General features: G+C 39.3%; 1 protein-coding gene across 13 annotated transcripts in view; it reads left to right on the top strand.

Moving 5' to 3' along the window:
- Positions 1-4,463: 4,463 nt before the first annotated feature.
- Positions 4,464-23,374, top strand: part of VPS8 (VPS8 subunit of CORVET complex) — a 236,928-nt gene continuing 218,017 nt past the window's right edge. For 12 of the 13 annotated variants that reach the window (XR_011503258.1, XR_011503257.1, XR_011503256.1 and 9 more), the window contains exons 1-4: positions 4,464-4,592; positions 13,727-13,972; positions 14,777-14,845; positions 20,596-20,726. Coding sequence is in view for 8 of the 13 variants with exons in the window: in XM_070509286.1 (XP_070365387.1) it covers positions 13,820-13,972; positions 14,777-14,845; positions 20,596-20,726 (353 nt within the window). In the remaining 5 variants the exon portion in view is untranslated. Of the gene's footprint in view, positions 4,593-13,726; positions 13,973-14,776; positions 14,846-20,595; positions 20,727-23,374 lie in introns of those variants that run through there. The other variant, XM_070509288.1, reaches the window with a different exon arrangement.

The following is a 23,374-nucleotide window of genomic DNA, read 5'->3' as shown; positions in this document are numbered from 1 at the left end:
GATATCCTGAGTGCTCCTCTGCACTTCCTGGCTTCATTGCAGTAAAGCAGGGCCAGGTGGCTGCCGCTGGCCAATGGACTGTGAGCAGAAGGAGTACATGTCACTTTCAGGCCAAGGCAGTTCAGAGCTAGTGAGCCTTTTCCATCTCCCTGCCTTGGAGAACTTGGAGGCCATGTGTTCAGCTGCGAGCGTCACCAGATGGAAAGAACCTAAGTCCCTGAGACCTGGATGGAGGAAAGTACTCCTCTCCCATCTGCCTTGTATTTATTGCCCTGACTAACGCAGTGGCACTTGAGCAAAGCCCAGAAGAAGGTGAAGAAGGTAAAGAAGGTGAGGGAGTGTGAGTCCTGTGGTTATCTTGGAAGGAAGAACATTCCAGGCAGAGGGAACCTGAGAAGGACATCTGGATCAGCTTGAGTAACTTACAATAACCAATATCACTTCCCTCCAGAGACTTGAATGTTTGACTCAATCACAAATCCTGTATACCAGATTCCTCTTGAAGAAAGGAAAAGGCGTCAATTATTTTGTGATTGTGATCCAGGAAAAAAATGACACACTCACCCATCTCCTAGTCTCTGTCCCTTGTTCCCAGGTATTTGGCATTTTTTCAGGATAGATGTGGCTCACTCTGGATGCAATGTTAACAGCAATGTCTGGCCCATGCTCTCCATCCTTCCTGTCATGGGGAGAGCTGGAAGAGGAGGGTTGCGTATCAGGACATCATCCAGCTGCAGCAGCCTTCGGGTGGTGCTCCCCTTCTGGCTGCTGGCCATCAGAACAGTCAGCCCTCACTGATTCTCACGCCCCAAGCCTCCTACAATGGACTTTTTTCTCATGGGTTTAATTTCTCCTAAGACCGATTCATAGAAGTTCCATTTTAATTGCTATCTGTTCTAGTGCTTTGTCTTACTTTAAAAGACAAGTTTAATAAATCCAAACCTTCTTTTGTCTAGGTCCTACTGACCTGTACAAAGTTAACTTTGACGAATGGTACATTTTAAGCCAAAACATACTCTCTGAACCCCAAACATAGTATAGCTTTTGATGCTCTTTCCAAAGGCAAGAAAATCATAACAATATTCTGTATAGAAAAATTCCAATATATAAGCTGACATCATTTTCACCTTTTTTTAAAAAAACAAATCCCAATGCCTATGTTTAGATAATTACAAATGAAACTTTAAGAAATTTCCATATCAAGTTTCTCAAACTTAATGTTCAGATTCCTTATAAGGGAAAAAGATTCTCACAGATCTCTAGAGTTGGCTTAAATTATTTTTTATAATGTTTCATACATATATATGTATGTGTGTATATATATATATATATATATATATATATATATATAAACACAAAACTAAGGAAAAGACTCCTTGTTTTTACAGATTTCATGACTCTATAAAACCAAAACAAATTTGTAAATTAAATACAAACAAAACTACCAAATGAGAAAATTAAAATTTACTATGTTGATTTTATAGAAGGAATGATATTTGTTGAAACCAAATCACCCCTCACAACATGGAAATTTTCCCAACTGCAAGAGCACAGACCTATTTAACCACATTCCTTGTGATGACTCAATTCTCCCACTAACCTTTGTTTGTATGGTACACCACAATATAATTTGGATATAACTTGGTGTGACCACATCATTTATTTTTAAAGTCTCTCTCTGTTTTTTTCTCCTAAGTCTGCAACAGTTCACTTAGTACTATTTGCCAATCACAAATTCAAACAGAGGCAGTGAAATTGCATTCCCAGAATAACTGTTAAGGGTTGATAAATTTATGAAGATATCCCACTCCACTAGTAATCCAATACAAACTAAAATGAGAGGCCATTTCTTCCATCAGATTGGTAAACCTTTTTAAAAAGATAGAATAAATGCTGGTGGGTATGTGTGATGGGCACCCTGGAGCACTTCTGGGGAGAATGAAAACTGGCCTGACCTTTCTGGAAAGCAATTTGGTAGTAGGTATTCACAGACTTAAGAGCTTTCAAAGTCTTTGCATCAGTAATTTCACTTACAGGTTTCCACCTTAAGGAAATAATTTTAAAGTGTGGGCAAAGATTTCTGTCTAAGGATATTCCTGGCAATGTTCTTGTTAACAGTGAAAAAACAGGACACCCCCTAAATGTCCAAAAATAATGAAATAAACTAAATTATTAAGAATTATGTAGCCATTACAATAATATTTGTGAACAATTTTAATAACAGCAGATAGTGCTCAAGACTATGGAGGAGAAAACATGGAGGGGAAAAAAAACAGGATACAGAGCCATATATTCTATATAGTTCTATTATGTCAAAAACATAAATGTGCAAAGAAAAAGACGCAACAGAAATTAGCCAAAATGATGAGTGCTTTTTTTTCTGGAATGTAGGTAATTTCTGCTTTACTTTTTATGTTTCCTGAATTTTTAAACTTTATATAATAAGCATGCAATATTTTTATTTTTTAATTAATACAAATAACCCTGTAATAGATGGCATGTTAGCTTAGACCACCCTGAAAGACTCCTAATTGTCAACTGGACTTGCTTCCTTACAACATCTGTCACAGGTCCCAGATTTAATTTCTAGAGTTACACAAAATAAGTCTACAACTGCTGTAGAGATATTTCAAAAAGCAACCTTTCCCACCTCCCACTGCCATAACCCTGCTCCCCAACTTCCGTCAATTTTCTTTCTGCCCAACCCTTTCAACAGTTCTCTATCAGATAGGGTTTCTGATCTCACCAGCCTGCTTACCCTGTTCCAGACAGGCTCTTGTTTAATAGTTTTCCTCTAAAAATGTGATATTCAGAAGCAAAGGCAAGTCTCCAAAATTCTAAAACACAGCTATAGTCATACCACTCCTCTGCTAAAGAACCTCCAGAGGCTCTTACCAGAAAAGCAGACCCCCTCCCCCATCCCCCTTGGCATTCAGTGTCCTCCTGGATCTTGTCCCAGCCTTTCCAGCCTCATATCCCATTGGGCCTCTAACACATTCAACACCAGTGCTTTCAAACCATGTGTTGCTATGCATTAGTGAGTCATGAAATCAATTTAGTAACAGCATTAAAAAAAAAGAATAGAATAGAATAGAAAATACCAAGTTGTATTGCACATACTAAAGGCAATTGCTGTCTTAGGTTGTACACACACACACACACACACACACACACACACTAGGTCATGGCTGAACTGTATTTCTTACTTTGAGTGATGATCAAAAACCTTTTGAAAGCCACAGCCCATGCCACAGCCACATGAAGCCAGCAGCTGGTCCCCAATCTTGCTTCATACTGCCTTTGATCCCACTGTTCACTCAGCTAGGCAATCTCCCTGTTCTCTGTCTACTGAAACCTTTCAGGGCCCTAATAAGATACCACCTCCTCCTGGACATATTCCACCATTTTCCCTCATCTGTGATCCTGAAGTGATATTCTCCTACCTTTTTTATGCCACTCAAAACAGCCTGCCTTGTATTGTAGCTATATCTGACACTGAGTTCTTAGAGAAAGTGTACCTGGAGGACGGGACTGTGTCCTTCTTCAAAGGCCCAAAGGTGTAGTGAACCTAGTTGATGCTCAATAAATGTCTGCCCAACTGAATATTTTCTATATCTCCTTCCAGGAGCATCTCCTGGTGTTCTTCCTCCTATTTGCTTGACAATAGGCCCCAGCAGGCATAAGATCTGTGCCCTGGGGTCAATGTTATCTACAGTGGTGGCTCTAAAAAACAGCCCGTCCTGAAAGCTTTCATCTTTCTTCAGGAGGAATAAGAGAAATAAACATACATTTTTATTCGCCTAAAAGATACTCCTTTATTTGAGAGTGTCTCTCCTATGTTTTTGGTGTTAACATGTATTTTTGTGGGGCCGATTTGGATCCTGGGCGCGGACACGGCACCGCTTGTCAGGCCATGCTGAGGCGGCAACCCACATAGCACAACCAGAGGCACTCACAACTAGAATACACAACTATGCACTGGGGGGCTTTCGGGAGAAAAAGAAAAAGAAAAAGAAAAAAAGATTGACAACAGTTGTTAGCTTAGGTGCCAATCTCTGAAAAAAAAGGAAAAAAAGATATATTTTTATGGAGCCATGTTGAGGATAAATTAGAAAATAATAGTTGGCTTTTAGTGTGTGTGTCTTTATGGTCCTTACTTGGCAAAATAAAAAGCTAGTAATTCTGTGTTTGCCTTTAACAGCAGGGACTCAACTGCCCTTTCTGGGCTGGCTGCAGGTAGGTTCACTTTTTTAAAGGCCAGGGGAATTCATTGATATAGGGCTGGAGGAGGGTTTCTCTTCTCATCTCAAGGACTGCTATTTATTGGTCTGTGTTCCTCCTCTGACGTTTCCACTCTCTTGGTCCCCAATATGTTAATCACCCATTAAGTCCCTGGGGGTGAGCGAGTGTATCTCTGGCCCTTTAAATGGGGGCGTGGCGTAAGGGGCGGACCGCCTAGGAGAGACGGGGGTCAGAAGAGGAAAGCGGAAGCGTGGCCGCCAGTGGTAGATACTGCGCGTGCGTGAGGCTAGAGCAGGGGGCGGGGTCACGTGGGCCTTGGGGGTCCTGGAGTGGAGTGGCTGCCAGCGTAGGTAAGAAATCTCGCTAAGGCGGGCCAGCTGGCTGGGACTGTCGTCAGGGGCGGTACCCCGGACCGGAGGAGAACGCGCGCCAGGTCGCTGAGCCTGGGCCTTTTCCCCCGCGCGGCAGCGGCGAGGCCTCGGTGAGGCTGACGGAGCCGCTGACAGGCCACCTGGACCGGGCCCACCGGCAGGGCGGGGTTGACTCTGGGCGGGGGGCGTGTCCTGCGTTTGGCCTGGAACTGGGTCAGGCGGTTTCCACTTGTTGATTCCAAACGAATGTGAGGCTGAGGGATAGGTGCGCCCGCTCCCTTGATTGTGAGGTCAGGAGGCGGGTCATCACCCCCTCCCCCGGACGGAACAGGTGTGCACCCCGCCTTTCGGGCCTGGGGCACCGGTGCGGGCTCCTCTGTCTGTCGAGGACTGGGATGAATGTGCTCCCCGAGTATGAGGCCGAGGTTTAGATGGGGTGACCACCCTGTGAGGCTGGTGCCAGTTTCTCTGCCTGCAAAGTGTGCCCCAAAGTGAGGGTAGCTGGGGGACAGGTGGGTCTCTAAAGTTGGAGGCTGCTCCTGTGTCCTGGTTAGTTCTTCAGGTGTGGTACCTGGGGAGGGAGCAGTCTAAAGTGTTTGGTGTGCTTCAGACGCAGTCAGGGTGGGATGAAGTAGGATGGCTGAAAGAGGGTCCACGGCCATGGGGTATCGGGAACTGCTGGGGAGCCTTTTCCAAATAGGCATGCCTCCTCTATACCGTAGTGTTAGGATGGACAGGAAGGCTTGTGTCCTCTGCATTGCCCACCCTCTACCACACTCTCCCCTCCATCCCCCCCTGCCCCCTAAAAATACAAGCAAAACAAACATGGCTGTTAACTTGTGGCACCAACTCTACTCCAGATGTCTGTGGTTGGGAGATAATTATGCATCAGGTGTGTGTGTTTGAGGTCTATAATACAAATGGGGATGGAGGATCTCTGTCTAAGACGTGGCTTTGCTCATGGTTAAATTTAAGCAAAGAGTAGATTTTGAATCTTCTGGCAATAGCTGGTCTGTTCCATAGAATACAGAATAAAGATAAATGGGGGAAAAATTCTTGTTGAACTATTAGGCTTCATATGTCAGAGACATAATGTGAGAAAATTCTTTCCAGAGCTCTAAGAGAATAGTATGTTGATTGTCCTTTATATATTTCCTTTGTACCTGGACTAGCATCAGCAGGTGGATATTTTCTGTTTTCTGGGATATTTAGGCATCTTGATGATTTTCATCTGTATTTCACTGTTTTAGAGACATTTCAACCATTGTGACACCCAATGTCAGTTATCTAAGTGAATGAAAAGTAAGGCCTTTTGAACTTAATGAAGTATGTTTAACTTTGGATCTGTTTATAGTTTTCACAGAGGTTAGATAGCATCTTCTCTTCACCCACAGCTTCAAGTATCACCTGTATATATTTGTAAGATCAAGCTGTTCTTAAGTGAATCTTGAATTCGTGTTTGAATTATCTTCATTCTATGTAACAGCTCCTGTGTTACATCTTCCAAGACTAAGCACCCCAGAGTGAAGAGAAAACTCCTGCCTTCAGTATTTACAAATCCCAGGGAAGGACGCTGATTGGCCAGGTTGGACATGACAATATCATGGGCCTACTCTTCTGGCTAGGCAGCTAGGGCGTTTGATTAGCAGCACTACCAAAATTGCATGTGTGTAGGAGGAGCTGTTTCCCAAAGGAAGGGTGGTAAAGGTGCTGGGATGTTTTGACTGTAATCAACTTTGTTTTTCACTCCGTAGTTTAGCAAAAAACTTGCCTCTTTCAAAAAAAAAAAAAGAAGAAATCTCGTGACTCTACGTCCTCCTTGACACCTAACCAAGAGAAATTGAGGTGACAATATAATTAATTAAGATGAGTGGGAAAGCCAGCATCTACTCAGCTGATAACTGAGTGGAATCCTATCTTCTGTGCATTTGACTTATAAGAATTCACCATACCAGTCAGTGAAAAAAGAAAAGGGAATCTGTTTCAGCCTACACAAGGCCCATGCCCTTCTTAGGAGGAGTTCTCTGAGGTTGGCCTGGGTCTTTAAAGAGAGATTCTTGTAATAGTGGAGATTTATTAGAAGCTGGAAAGAAGTGATGATTTTTTCTCTCATTCATTTAACTTATCACCTCATACACATATTGATATACAACTGATGAATAATACTAGGGTTTATATATAATGTAGATATTTATAAGACTTAGTTCTTATTGTTTTGTATATTGTAGAGGGTTAGTTTTTCTTTTCTAGAATGGTGCTACTAGCAGATTGTGCTTGACAGTTCGTAGTAGTAACTTAGTACCATGCACAGGTAGGTCTCAGACACTCTTCCTTTCTCTCACTTTTCTTTTTAACATTTGTTGTTCATATGTACTTCCTAAGTTTTAAATGATCACTCTTCTCCTTTAGACATTTACCTCGAGAAGTTTGGGCTGTTTCGTTGTGGCAGCTCCAAGCACTGTGGGCGGTAGTTGCCTAAATGTAACCTATTCTTGGAAGGAAACTTGGGGGTCAAGTAAGCAGCTCAGCCCAGTACGTAGTAGCATTGCATCTAACACAGGGTCTGTTTCTGAAGTCCATGAGTAAGGTGAAATTTGAGTACCCTTGAAAAAGTACTGTGAGAAGGAGTCATGTTGGAGACTGACAGATGATCTCTCAGGAAGTCCAGCACAGCCAGCTTTTGCTCCATGTTGGAAGAGCATGCTGTTTATTTTGAGCACAGGTAAATAGATTGCTTATGTATGAAGCATGCAAGAACTGAAATTGACCAAAAGGACAACAATGTCCATCTCCCATCCCATACTCACTCTGAAGCATATAGTTCCTTAGGGGAGTGGTGCGCAGAGTCCCTGGCTCTGAGTAAAATCATTTCTTTCTCTTTCCCTTTGCTGAAGATAGTAGTTGAATTCCTGTAAATTGAATGGATAGATGATACATTTCTACTGTTTTCATCTTGGTCCATGGGCTGAATTAATGCAAAAGAACATGAAACATCTGAAATTGCAGAGTTTGTGTCATATTATACATGAGCTAAATGGTCATTAAAAAAGAGCAGTGTTAGAGATTTTTAAAAATCTCATCTGGATGCAAGGATTGGAACTTGCAAGTGGGAGGCTTTGTAGTAGAATGACTATATCTTATTTTGAATGACCAGAACTGCTATTTGAGGCTCTGGAAACCAGTGATGCAGTGTTGCATGGCTGCTTACCTAGGGAGGGAGGGTGGGAGAGAGGGAGTGATGGAGAGATGGGTGGATAGATGTTGGTGGGTTGATTAGCTACTGTGTAATTAGGAACTGGGAATATAATGGTGAACAAGGCAAATCTGGTCTTTGCTCTCCCGGAACCTGCTATTCTCCTGGAACCTGCATTCCAGTTGAGGGAAGAGAATGGTGGTTCAGACACTGAAAAAATGATTGCAATGTGATAAGTGTAATGAAAGAGGGGAACAATGTTATAGGTGCATATTAACAGGGAACCTAGTCTAGTTGAGCAGGACAACAACGACTTTTTTCCCCCCTAAAGATTGGCACCTGAGCTAACAACTGTTGCCAACCTTCTTTTTTCCTTCCTCAAGACCCCAGTACATAGTTGTATATTCTAGTTGTGAGTGCCTCTGGTTGTGCTGTGTGGGATGCCGCCTCAGCATGGCTCAGTGAGCGGTGCTGAGTCTGTGCCCAGGATCTGAACCGGTGAAACCCTGGGCCACCAAAGCGGAGTGTGGGAATTTAACCACACGGCCACAGGGCTGGCCCAAAAATGGCTTTTTTAAGGAACCAAAGTTTTAGCTGATATCTGAAGGATGAATATGATCAGCAGTAGTTGACAAGCCTGATTACATAAAGGTAGAACTCAATTATAACTTGGCTAATTGTGGCATAGATCCCTATATGCTGTGAGTCAATATCTTCTGAAGCTTAACAATTACAGGTAATAAAAGTCATATTTAATTTGCAACATGGGTGTTATTCTTGTCTTCCAGTTCTTGTGTTAATCAGCAAATATTTATTGAATGTCTACATAGTTATGCAAATGAGTGAGCCCAGTGATGAGGAGTAAACAAAGAAACATGGCCCCATTTTTATTGTCTAGTTGGAGAGAAGAGGCATAGTCATGTGCTAAGTCAACTAACGAATCAACGTGAGAAAAGTGCCAAGGCACTGTTCTAAAGAAGACGTGTATTCTGGATTCAGAGGATGCTTAAGGAAGGAAGGTGCCCAGAAGGAAGGAAAGAAAGAAGGGACTTAGGAAAATGGAGAGGGAAAGGAAAGAGAAGGTGAACTAGTGTGAGCAGACCTGGAGGGGAAGTGGAAGCTCTTTATGAAGGACTCTGAGTACAAATACTAAATTTAGTTGTAAAGGAAGGCAGGGCCAGCTCATGTGATGTCTGGAATCATGGGTTTAGAATTTGGAATTTTATTCTGTAGGCATTGGGGAACTGTTAAAAATGAGTCCATTTACCAGAGAAAGAGAATAGAAAACCAATAGAAATGAGTCCTCTATTATGTTTTTCTTCACAAAACAAACCACAAAAAGATGAGACAAAGCAAAGAAATGGAAGAAGAGAAATACTTGGATTGGGAAGGCCAGAAACAAAGTTGGCATGTAAAATTATTTCCATATCGTGATTTCATGATATCTTCCTGGGGATATAGTAAATTAAAACAAACCTTGATTTGATTTCATTGTAATGTGAAAAGTGTCTCATATGACACTTTTGGGAGGAAAAGAATGTCAGTGAATTAAGTAGGATCCTGGAACTTGAGAACAGTTGGGAATATCTGCCATGGTAAAAAAAAAAAAACAACTGGTGCAAGTTTCACATTAACCTGTTGGCCAGTGTCATAATGGGGTCATTGCAGTTTATATGGTACATGTATTTTTTTAATGGTCCTTGAATCTATTATTAATTGAATGAGAATAACCTTATTAATTAAGAGAGAGTAGCTTTGGGAACTGTCAAGATGTCAGATAATCTTAAATTGGAACTATTAAAATATTAGTTATTAGCACTCAGAAGAGGACAGCATACTGGGTAATCATAATTCTGTGATATACATTTCCTGTCAGATTAATCTAATTTCATTCTGGGAGAGACTAAGAAACAATCGATGTGACCTTAAGAACTATAAAAACACTCTATCACAGGATGGTTGGGTGAAGAACTAGTTGTAGCATTCCGTCTCAGGAGGAGATTATCAGTAGTTCATTGCCAACCTTGGTGCTGGGGTAGCACTTAAGTGATGTCTGAAGGAAGTATCTGCATCAAGTGTGTAATCTTGTGTCATATATTAAGCATTTCATCATTGGTCTGCATACTGGAATGAACAGCTTGCTCAATAAATATTTGGGCAACACCAAGTGACAAGGGAGAGGTTAGTATTTCAGAATGTTGGCGATGTGGTCGGAAACAAATTAATTGAAGTTTGTTAGTGTATTCATTTCCTATTCCTGCTGTAACAAATTACCACACACTTAGTGGCTTAAAAAAAGCAAATTTAGTATTTCCAGTTCTGTAGTTCACAAGTCTAGCACCGGTTTTCCTAGGCTAATATCAATCTGTGGTGGGTCTGGCGTCCTTCTGGAAGCTCAAGGAGAGAATCCTTTTCCTTACCTTTTGCAGCTTCTAGAGACTGCCTAAATTCCTGGCACCCTTCCTCCATTTTCAAAGCCTGCAACATAGCATCTTCCTGACCCTGCTTCTGTTGTCATACCTCTTTCTCTGACGCTTTCTTCTGCCTCCCTCTTCCACTTTTAGACCTTTGTGATTACATTGGGTTCACCTGGATAATCCAGGATAATCTCCCCAACTCAAGATCCTAATTTAGTCACATCTGCAAAGTTCCTTTTGACATGTGAGGTGACATAGTCACGGTTCTGGGGGTGAGGATGGGCATGGTTGGGCAGTATTATTCTGCCCACCACAGGCACAACTCAATTTCTAAAAAATGTACAGAAGCTGCTCTAGTGAACTCTCCTTTTTTTAAAAAAAAAATCCGAGCATGGTGATCTTTTGATTCAGCAGGTTTATTTGGGTTGGAAAAATTTGCTGACTGACATAAAGAAAGGAATAACTACTGGGAAGTGACAAAAGAGGAAGTTGGTGTAAGAAAAGGAATAATTTTAGAATGAGTTAGTAGTATAAAACACTTATTATCATAATAAAACATTTTTATTAAGGGTCTCTGGTGCTTTGCAGGGGGCTGTACTGACCTTAGATAAAACACTTACCATTTAGCTCATGGAGAAACTTCTAGTATGATATTATGTCCTTTTGATATGCTTAGCGCTGGCTAGACCTTTCCAAAAGTACTGGATCTTGTTTCAGGGTCTTTAACTTTAGAAGAATTTGGAAATCTTGAGGAAATGTTAAATGATGATAGCTAGTGTTTCTTGAAAGCCTATTCTGTGTCCAGGCATTGTTCTAAATGCTTTACGCTCATTATGTCATTTATTCCTCACAGTAGCCCAGCAAAATAGGTAGTTACATTCCTAAGAGTCAGGACTCTCAATTGTAAGTGACCAAAAAAAAAAAAAAAAAATTAAAAGAGTTAACAGAGTTGTTGGCTTATGTAGCCAATGTACCAGGAGGCTATGGCCAGAGCTAACATCGTGGAAGACCAACCTGGGGCCTGAAGATACCAAGGCACTCTTTCCTCCTCTTCTAGTGGAAACGGCTCTTCCTCACCAGTTCCCTTTTAGTGAATCCTGGGAAAGGACTCTGGCTATATGATGCAACCTCTATTACAGGGGATTTTTGATTGGCAGCCTCCACAAGAACCACATGGTTTGAAGGAGCCTTTCCCAAAACAAGAGAGAGGTTCTTCTCTGGGCAAACAACGCAAATGGCCGCAGTATTTCATCTTACAAATGTAGAAGTAGAGGGGCTCAGAAAGGGTTGGCAGATTGACCAAGGTCGCAGATAGGAACTGGTAAAGTCCAGATTCAAATGTAATTTTAACTGACTCTTTGGCTTCTGTTCTTTCCACTTTGCCACCACTCCACGATCACGGGAGCTCAGTGAAGTGAAGGTTGGGCATGGAGTAGGGCAACTGGCAGGATGTTCTTTCTCCAGGGAATGCTTGATCGCTTGAAACTTCTTGAGTGTGGTATCGGTGTTCCCAGGTGCTGAGCTGTCCTGAGAGCCTCTTACTAACTCCAGATAGGAGATATCAAAAAAGCCAGAAAAAAGTGCTTGCCTTTCTGAGTTATTTTGGAAAGACAAATGTGAAGAGTGAAACATTTTAGGTTATTAAATCATTTAAAACTTTCTTTTTGGGGGGCTATGTGGTCTTTTCTTCTTTTTTTTAAATACATGAGAATGGAACTTAATAACTGTCCTCAGGAACCACTGCACGTGAATTAGATTGTGCATGTTTGCAAACCCCTTGCCTAATTGTAATCATTTTTGCTAAGTGGTCCAAATAAGAGTGAACTTTCTTAAGAAGTAATTTGTCATGAGCCAGTTCAGTCTTCTTTGCAGAAAGGCATATGAATGCTTATATTGCTACCGCATTTGGCTCATTGCAAAAGGAGCAGTATATTTGGTACCCGGGATTGGAAAGCTGCTTTCAAATGTTGCCAGATACGGCGTGGCCTGTTATGTCTTCCAGGAATGTATTTGATACCATGTGTTTGTAGGACAGAGCCTTACAGTCTATCTTCTGTAACATGTGAAAGAAATTAGTCTGTATTTGGTAATATACCAAATGTACTAGCTAGAAAAATTGTTTTCAGCTCTTGAAAAATCAGTCTCCATGAATCTACATGTCTTACACATAGTAAATATTCATTTCTTTTAATATGATAAAAATGAAACGTGGAAGGAAGTGAAATTCATTATAAGTACTAAGAAAAATGAACCTTAAATTAGATAATATTGTCAGTTTGGGGCATGTTATTTTTTAAAAAAACAGTAACAACTAATTCTCGACTCCCTTTGGAAAAGTTAGTTCTTTCTATGACTCAGTGGTTGTTAGCCTCTTTTTCTGCTTCCATTTCTCTAAGGAGTAAGAGAAGCTCCTAAGATGGGGAGGGTTGGTGATGGGGTGGCGATTATGCCCCCTGCTGGCAGTATTGTAGCTTGAAAAAGCTTCCCGGTGAGAGTTACTGCTAGTTGTGTACTGCGGGAAACACGTCTGGAAAACAAAATGACTATTTTTATTATAATTTTTGCTATGGTGTTAGTTCTATTTGCATGTTTTTGCTTCTTTATTCTAAACGAGCAGAGCTAAGTGATGGACTTTTTAAAGTTTGGTTACTTGTAGCCTAATTCTGACACCAAACTAAAAACATTTAAGAACAAATTTAATCATTAAACGTATAATTTTTTTCCTGAATGTGTTTTCAGTTTTCTAGAAGTTTTGCAGGTGGTTATTTTCTAGACAATTTTGCTAGTAAACCAAATTATCTTTTTAGTATATCGTATCATTTAGAGCTGTGAAATATACACAACATTGCATACATTTCTTTTTCTTTAGTATTTCAGTTTTCCCTGAAAATGTCCATGTTTCTCTATGACTAACTTTCTTTCTAGAAATTGCTAGTTGGCTTTGGAACTATTGTATCCTGGCATCATTGTTGTCTCGCCTAATAGATCTGAACCCTTACATTTGCTAGTATCATAGCAAGTGACTAGCTGTCCATTCTGAGCCCTCTGTGTCTACACTAAGCACCTTGAGTGATCTGTGGCCTTGTATGGATGGCAGTGACAAAATTGGTCTATGTGCTTCTCTCCAGGGGAACTGGAGATCTACTCTGAGGTCTGGGGAATGTGAGGAAGGGATTAATTGCAGCTTTTGGCACCACTTTACCCTCGTGCTATTAGGTACATAAATCTAGTTGGTACTGGGTCTAGTGGCTGAGCTTATCCCAAGTCTATCGCTGTCAACATACTTACGTGTGGTGGGCCACTTCCTGTTAGATGTTCCTCCTTTGTGCTCCCATAGAAACTGCCCCACCCATATCATATCCTGTACCCTTGTGTTGATTTCTCTTTGCTTATAATCAGATCACCAAGTGACGAATTGGTTTCCACAAAAGTCTGACCAAGTCACTCTTTGTAATGTCCAGTTGAGAAATCTAAGTGATATATATTTTTTCTTCTTTGAAAAGAGATCATCGTTCAGATCATCATGATCTAAGGCCACAACGCAAAACCAACAAAAATTTGCTTGGATTGACTGAATACAATTATTAAAAGTAAACATGGAAAATGAACCAGACCATGAAAATGTGGAACAGAGCCTCTGTGCTAAGACTACTGAAGAAGAGCTGAATAAGTCTTTCAATATAGAAGCTTCACTTTCAAAGTTCTCTTACATAGATCTGGACAAGGAACTGGAGTTCAAAAATGATCTGGTAAAAATTCAACTTTTTGTTAAGTGATGATATTTAACCAAAATATTGGTTAGAGTGTACTTTATGACCCAAAACTCTAAATCTCTCATTTTTGCATGGACTAATAGTCTGTGTACAGTTTTATGAGATAATATTACTCTTCATTTGTATAGTTCATTACAGTTTATGAAACACTTTAATACATGTTCTCAATTGAGCTTCACAACACTGATAATCCATTTTCTAGAGGAAGACACTGAAGTGCAGCTATGTTAAATGACTTCTCAAGATTGTTAAGCCAGTGGTAGGTTTAGAATTCTTGCACAGTGATTGTTTTCCCGTTGATTTGATACTATATTAATACGATTGTGTGACCATGAGAATATTTAATAAGTTGTTTGACCTAATCATTTCTCACCATAATTTATGAAATAACTAGGAAATGCAAGTCAGGCCTTCGTATATTGCTTATGACTTATGTCCAGACTTAGAAAATTAGGGCTTGTCATAAGACTTGCTGTTTTGTCATGCTTAAGAAAATAGAGGCCAAAGTCCTTCAATAGAAGCTTTCTGGAAAGGGCTGTCAAGATGGTGCAGTCAGTTTATAATTGTCCTTGTCCTTGGTAATCATTCAGTATGTGGATAGGAAGGGGAATAATTCTGTGGTCTTTTGACCTGATCCCTATTACCATGGATTATTGAGTTGGCTCTCAATCAGTTTGGTGGTATGTTTGTTTATTGATAATGATTCTATCAATTAAAACATTCATGATTATAAGAGGGATAGCATCATTCTGTGAGCATTAATTTCTTTTCTTTATGTAGATTGATGACAAGGAGTTTGATATTCCTCAAGTTGATACTCCTCCAACACTGGAAAGCATACTAAATGAAGTAAGTATATATTAAAGGTCATTGTCATTAATTTTGATACTTTCCGGGTTAGTTATAGTGTATGTATCTAGATTTTCCCTGTCCAGTATGGGAGCCACTAGTCACACGTGGCAATTTAAATTTAAATTAATTAGTTAAATAAAAATTAAAACTTCAGTTCCTTAGTTGTACAAGGCACATTCCAAGTGCTCAAATAGCCACATGTGACTAGTAGCTATTATAGTGGACAGCATAGATACAGAACATTTCCATCGTTGCAGAAAGTTCTGTTGGACAGTGCTGATCTAGATTGTGAGCCTCTCAAGGGCAGAAGCCATGTCTTGTTCATTTCTGTGCCCAGTGCAATGCCTTGTGCTTGGTAGATTTAAAAGAAAATGTTTTATTGAGTAAGTTGAAATATTAAAGTCATGTCACTTTTGAGATTTGTATTGTGTTTTGATAATGTTATCTCTACCAGTGATATTCAGATAGCTCATCCTCTGATAATGAAGAAGCATCCACAACCTTTAATGTGCCTCATCACTCTTCTAGATGAAGAAAACAAAACCTCCATAGGTTATCTTATGAGCACCATCTCTATTAAAGAGTTTTTCAGAGTTTTGAAATGATGTTATTCTTTTCTGAATTATCAGATCATAAAGGCTTTATAAAGGAACTTTGTGGGAGTACATGTTGGTGAAGCATGCCAGTTTTTATGTACTCTGCATCTGCTGACAGTTCTTCAGCTCAGCCTTCTTGATCTTTTAGAAACTTGCTTAAGACTTCCCTTGGAGGTTTTAGCTTCTAATTTGAGAAAGATTTTTTTTTTCTGTGTAAATCTATTTCAGATCCCAGGTTGTATTTTCTAGAAGATAGTGATGCCAAGCTTTCCCAACAAAAATGCCCACTGATCCATGGCTCTGAATGAGGTGGACCTTGGTCTTTATCACTTGTTTACCTATATTTTTAGGCTTTTAGCCAACACTTTATAGGATGGAAACTACTTTCTCTGTAAATTCTTTCATTTTTCTTGTATCATTTTTATTTCTGTTTTTTATATCAGTTTGATGTTGCTGTTACTTTGAATATATTTTAACTTCAAAAATGTTCTGTCTGATCTGTGTTGACGCTTAAGAATTTTTAGTTTGGACAAAGAAGGCTTTGGTCTATGAGAGAATATTCTGCAACAGTGAAGTTTCTTTTATTTTTTGCTTTCTAATATAGCGGAAATCTTTCATTTAGAGATGAAGAGATTAATTTTAGTTAATTTTGTTAACATGGCCTTAATCACATGCTCATTTCAATTATCTTACTAAGTGTGAAGTAAAAATAATTGTAGAGGACTGTGTACAAAGCCCTATTTGTACATATTTATAAAGTAATAGCAAAGAAAATTATGCTCATAAATGAGACTCTAATTCGTAATGAAGGAAAACCATCTTTGCACAGTTTTCTTATCTATGATGAACAGTAAGTAGTTGTTAGTGGTTTACTGAGAAGATAATGCTGTTACCATCCTCAGGAGTAATTTGGGTGCCTGTTGTATTTGGGTCATAGTGTTAGATGCTGGGATTTTAAAGTGCTATGTGACTGTCTCTGACTTTGAGAGAGAAATGGGACTGGAAATTGGCCAGCCTTCGCACCTCCAGGGAGCTAGGCAGGTAGGTAGGTGGAAGCAAAAATAATTTAAGTTATAGAACATTGTGAAGACTATAAGAGGGGAGAAATATTAAAGAAAATTATTTTTAAAAGGAAAAAATGAAAAGGGTAGAAGTAGAAAGTATGAATAAGCACTTGATCCAGGATATGTGTGTGCATATCTTCTATGATATGAATAATATCAGCCTGAAGAGAGACTGGGAAGAAATGGGCATCCAAGATATTTCACAGAATGGAAAGTTAGAGATTATCAAGACATCCTGAATCTCAGAATTTAGGGTATGAAATAATGTTACTAGGCCTTGTCATCCTTTGAAACTGTGCTACCTCTAGGTTTTTAATTTTTAAATTCCATTCTCTAACTGTAACTACCCTGCAGCCCCTGTCCATTCCCTCACTTTGTTTAAGGGAATTCTTTGACCCTATCCTTTGACCTCATTGAGACCAGGTCTCTTGATCCTTCCTAGTCTCCCAGTCCCTGAAAGCAGTCCTGGCTTTACTTCAATCCTACTATTGGATTGTGCAGCCAGAAACTTCTTTTGAACTTTTTGTTCAAGTATAACCTACAGATAGAAAAAGTACACAGATCGTAAATGTACAGCTTGGTGAATTTTCAGAAACTGAACCCCCTGTGTAAGCAGAATCCAGATGAAGAAGTAAAACATTACTAGCACCCCAGAAGCTCGTCCTGTGCCCCTTCAATACTCAACTGCACGATAATCACTCTCCTAACTTCTACCACATTGATTAGCTTGCCTGCTTTTAACTTTATATACATGGAATTATACACTGTGTGCTTTTGTTGTCTGACTTACTTCCCTCAATATGTTTTCAGATTCATTCATGTTTTTGCATGTAATTGTTCATCCGTTCTCAGTATACACCATTATTTATTCGTTCTACTGTTTACGGGTATTTGTGTAATTTCTAATTTCTGGCTGTGATGAAGAGTGCTGCTGTGAATATTCTTATTCACATCTTGAGACATATGTATACTTACACACACATATTTCTGTTGGGTGTATACTGAGGAGTAGAATTGCTGGGTCATCAGATATGGGTATGTTCAGCTTTAGTAGATACTGCCTCGGGTTTTTCAAAGTGCTTGTAATAATATCTACTTCCAGCAGCAATATATGGGGGTTGAGGTTAACATACCCTCGTCAACTTTTGAGTTTTTCTCTCCTTTTCACTTTAGCTGTTAATTCTTGCAGGTATGTAGTGGTATCACATCATGGTTTTAATCTGAGTTTCCCTGAAAACTGATGAAGTTGAGTACCTTGATGTATGTTTTGGCCATTTGGATATCTCTCTTGTGAATTGCCTTTTCATATCTTTTGCCCACTTTTCTATTGAATTGGTTTTTTTAAAAAAACTTACTTATAGAAGTTCTTTATATGTGATGGATATAAGCCCTTTGTAAGATATGTTATTGCAAATATCTTCTTCCATTCTGTGGGTTACTTTTTCACTCTATTATTGGTTTCTTTAGATGAACAGAAGTTCTTAATGTTAATATAGTTCAGCTTATTAAGTTTTTCCATTATAGTTAGTTTTTTTGGATGTCTTGTTTAAGAAAATTTTGCAAATTCCAAGGTCATGGTGATGCTATCTTATTTTAAAATCTTTATTGTTCTATCTTTCACTTTTGGATCTGCAGCTCATCTGAAATTTTTGTGTGTGATATTGAGGTATGAGCCAGAACCATTTACTGAAAAGAGTAGTCTGTGATGTCACCTTTGTTTTCAGTCCGGTGATCATATATATGTAGATCTGATTCTTTTGGTCTGTCTGTACTTGTCCCAATATCACGTTCTAATATTCAAATCTTTATAGTAGATCTTTATATCTAGTAGTTTCAAGTCTTCTAGCTTTGTTGTTGTTCTTGATTGCCTTGCTTATTCTTGGTCTTTTGCATTTCTCTGTAAGTTGTAGAATCACTTTATAGTTTACACTTACATAAACACACAAAAATCAGCAGAAATTTGGTAGGATTGTGTAGATTTTACACATCAGTTTAGGAGAATTGATATCTCTATTGTGTAGCTAGTAATTTTAAATTCAGCCTTAGTGGTACTCTCAATACTCTTCTTCCTTCACTTTTTCTTTCACGTAGCCTATAAGCCCTCAACCCTGGCTTAACTTAGCTGGTATGTTTTCTTTAATTATGTCCCCAGGCTCCTTAAGAAAATCAAATAAGATTCTGATCGACTCTCTTGCTTAAGACCTTGGTGCTGCAGTTCTTATTTCTGAATTACTTCCTTTCCCTTTCCCTATAGCAATTATTCCACTCTGGTACAGATCTCAAGTAACAATATCTCCTTGCTAATCCTAGCTCTGTTCTTAGCAGACTTGTCTGTGGACATAGCTGAATAGCAGTTGTACCTGTGGGCCTAAACCTCAAGAGAAATGTTGATACTGAAGATGCAGATTTTGGAGTCATTAGCCTGACATGGTATTGAAGCTATAGGTGTGGATTTTCTTGTTCATATAGGAAATGTGTGAAATAGGAAGAGAAGAGAACTAAGAATATAATCCTGGGGAACAACATCATTTAAAGGGTGGGCTGCAGAGAAACTAGAGAAAATGACTGATAGAAAAGGCCACATAAGTTGGAGGAGTACCAGAAAAGAGAGGTACTGGAAACCAATGGAAGAGAAAGTTTTAAGAAGTAGGGAATGGTCAATAGTGTTAAATGGTGCAGAGAGGGCAAGGGCATGTTAACTGAAAATAGGCCAGTGCATATGGCTAGTATCTTCAGCAAGAGCAGTAGTCAGTAGCTAGTAGTAGGTGGAGAAAGTGGAGATGATGAGTATGGTCTGCTGTCTTAAGAACATTGATGAAAATGGTAAGGCAGAAGGTAGTCCAGCTGAAAGAGAAGGTAGGATTAGAAAATTCTTCTTTAATGTCTGTCATTCAGAATCAACTTAGTCAAAGCTGAATTCCTGATCCTGCTTTGTCTGCTATTCTGCTTTTTTATTCTCCTTCTCCCCCTCCTCCCATTTAAAGATTTTGTGTTTCCTTTTTCTCCCCAAAGCTCCCCGGTACATAGTTGCATATTTTTAGTTGTGGGTCCCTCTAGTTGTGACATGTGGGACACTGCCTCAGCATTGCTTGATGAGCGGTGCCATGTATGTGCCCAGGATCCAAACCCGTGAAACCCTGAGCTGCCTCAGCGGAGTGCACGAACTTAACCACTCGGCCACGGGACCGGCCCCCCGCTCTTCCCATTTAAATGGTTACCAGAGACTTGATTTTATCTCAGTAATGTCTTGTCTTTGTTCCTTCTCTTGACCTGCATTACTAGGCTGGACTCTCTTCTCTACCCTCATCCATCTTTTTACTTCCCTATTTATCTGTCTAAACCATGGTTCTCATCATGTGTGTCCACTTCTTAAAAGTCTCAGTTGCCTTCTCACTGCCTACTGTATGTAGTACACTAATGCATTAAATAAATGAATACTGATTGTGTCAGGCATTGTACTAGGCACTAGGGATACAGTGGAGAACAAGATAGACATGGGCCCTGCTGTCATCTATCTTAATGGAATATAAGGCTTTTTACAGGTTGGGTCCCAGCCTATCTTTCTAGGATCACCTCCAGTTCCTACTCATGTCCTCTAATCATTTTGGACTACTTCCTTTTCCATGGGCAAAATTCATACTATGAAATCACTGTGTCTGCACATGCTGTTTCAATCCAGAATGCCTTTCTTCTCTCTGCCTGCCATATTTTTCATGGTATACTATTTATAGTCAGGTGGTATTTGTTTTCTTCTAATTAGCCATTGGCTATTAGTTAACTAGTAAAGTATCTATACAGGTTTGAATTTTAAGAAATATTCTGAAGGTAACAATAATCTGCATAACTGTTCCTGGTTCCTCCTGCTTACAAGAAAGAAATTTTGGGGGTGAACTCTCTGTAGAGAGAGATATCTGTCTAGATTGAAATTTAATTCTGTACTGAGCCTCTCTGGTCAATAACAATGCATGGAGTAGAGGTGAAAAGCAGAAATAGGCATGCGAGTGTTTTGGAGAAACCTATTCATGCCTCTCTGACTTATAGAGTATTTGGAATTTTGAATTTATTTATCCATATTATTCCAATTTAGACTGATGATGAAGATGAATCTTTTGTTCTCGAGGATCCTACATTGTTAAACATTGATACTATCGATTCTCACTCCTATGATACTTCATCTGTGGCAAGCTCAGATAGTGGTGACAGGACCAACCTAAAAAGGTAAGTAATCATTTAAATCACACTTGCGTATGGTTGAACTATTTGATCGTTTAAAATGTAAACATCTGTTTATAGTACAATATGGTCTGTTGGAATGGAAGCCTTGCATGGAGAGTACAGGCCCACTTGGGTGGAAATAATATGCTTATTAGATCCTAAAGATTTTAGCATTGTTGAGGGGAGAGGATTAAAAGGTGGGTACTATTACCACTATCTTCTGCACCCCCAGTAGAAAGCCATAATAACGCCAGGGACTTCCGGAAGCAGTAAGCCCCTGGGAGGGAGCACAAATCAAACTCGTCACAGTGTCTGTGGTGGAAACATGGAGCTTGGTTTACCTCACCACCCTCTGTTCCCTGCACACCCCATCCCCTTCCTCCCACTCTCTGAGGTCAGCTCCACCATTCCTTCATTCCCTTGGAATGGGTTCAGAGGAGAGTCACAAAGATGATTAAAGATTTGGGAAAAGGACTTCTAACCCTAAATAATTTCATATTGGCTGCTTTTCACCTTCCAAATTCTTGGAGAGAACATGAAAAGGAAAGAGAAGTGGAGGAAGCATAATGTAAATCTTTATTGAATTCATGTGTAACTTTAATGTTGATAAAGTTGTCGGTGTATTTTTTCTCTCTTCTTAAATTTTGCCTGTATCAGTGCTGTCTTCTTTAGGTTGTCGACTCTTGTGGGATAGGGGCCATTGCTGGATATATTAACCCATTCATCACTGTGTCGTACAAGTAAATAACTTATTTTTTTTCAGCTTTATTGAGATATAATTTTCATATAACACTGTGTACATATGAGGTATACAGTGTGATTCTTTGATACACGTACAGATTGCGAAATGATTACCACAATAGGGTTAGTTAACATTTCCATCACCTCACATAATTACCATTTCTTTTTGTGACGAGAACATTTAAGATCTAGTCTCTTAGCAACTGTCAAGTATAGAGTACAGTATTGTTAACTATAGTCACCATGCTGTACATTAGATCACCAGAACTTACTCATCTTATAACTGGAAGTTTGTACCCTTTGACCAATATCTCCCCATTTCTCCCACTCCTCAGCCCCTAGTAACTACTATTCCACTCTCTGTTTCTATGAGTTTGGCTCTTTTAGATTCTACATATAAGTGAGACATACAGTATTTATTTGTCTGTGTGACTTATTTCACTAGCATAACACCCTCAAGGTCCATACATGTTGTTGCAAGTGGCAGGTTTTGCCTCTTTCTCACGGCAAAATAGTATTCCATTGTGAATATGTATACTATATCTTCTTTATCCCTTTATCTGTAGGTGGACACTTAGGTTGTTTCTGTATCTCAGCTACTGTGAAAAATGCGGCGGTGAACATGGAGGTGCAGATATCTCTTTAAGATGCTGATTCCATTTCCTTTAGATATATACCTGGAAGTGGGATTGCTGGATTATACAGTAGTTCTATTTTTAATTTTTTAAGCAACCTCCATACTGTTTTCCTTAGTGGCTGCACCAATTTATATTTCCACCAGCACTGCATAAGGATTCCATTTTCTCTACATCCTCACCAATACTTGTTACCTTGTCTTTTTGACAATAGCATTTTACCAAATGTGAGGTGATATTGTGGTTTTGATTTGCATTTCCCTGATGAATAGTGATGTTGAGTATATTTTGGATATTAACCCCTTATCAGATAAGTGGTTTACAGATATTTTCTCCCGTTCCCTAAGTTGCCTTGTTGTGTATATTGCTTCTTTTGCTGTGCAGAAGCTTTTTAGTTTGATGTAGTCCCATTTATATTTGCTTTTGTTGTTTGTGCTTTTGGTGTCATATCTAAAAAACCATTGCCAAGACCAATGTCAAGGAGCTTTTTCTCTTAGGTTTCCTTCTAGGAGTTTTATGGTGTCAGGTCTTATGTTTAAGTCTTTAATCCGTTAATACACTTAATTTTTGTGTGACTGGTGTAATATAGGGGTACAGTTTCATTCTTTTGCATGTGATTATTCAGTTTTCCTAGCACCATTTATTGCAGAGAGTATTCTTTGCCCACTGAGAATTCTTGGCTCCCTTGTCAAATATTCGTTGACTGTACATGCAAGGGTTTACTTCTGGGCTCTCAATTCCGTTCCATTGGTCTGTGTGTCTGGTTTTGTGCCAGTGCAGTACTGTTCTGTTTACTACAACTTTGTGATATAGTTTGAAATCAGAAGTGTGATGCCTCCAGCTTTGTTCTTCCTCAAGATTGCTTTGGCTGATTGGGGTCAGATGTGTTTCTCTATGCTAACAATGAAACATCTGAAAAAATGGTAAAACAATCCATTTATAATAGTATCAAAAACAATAAAATACTTAGGAATAAATTTAACCAAGGAGATAAAAGAACTGTACACTGAAAATTATAAGTCATTGATGAAAGAAATTGAAGAAGACACAAATAAATGGAAAAAATCCCGTATTCATGGGGTAGTATTGTTAAAATGTCCATACTGCCCAAAGCCATCTATAGATGCAATGCAATCCCTAGCAAAATTCCAGTTTTCATACTTCACAGAAATAGAAACAACAATCTAAAACTTGTATGGAACCATGATAACTTAAATGTTTTTGGTGATCTGGTCACCACCTGCTTAATAGATAAGGCGTTTTCTTCTTGGCCAC

Source organism: Equus asinus, chromosome 5 (assembly GCF_041296235.1).
Source record: "Equus asinus isolate D_3611 breed Donkey chromosome 5, EquAss-T2T_v2, whole genome shotgun sequence".
Classification (NCBI taxonomy): domain Eukaryota; kingdom Metazoa; phylum Chordata; class Mammalia; order Perissodactyla; family Equidae; genus Equus; species Equus asinus.
The sequence above is the reverse complement of the archived record's forward strand: the minus strand, read 5'-3'. Positions and strand labels throughout refer to the sequence as shown.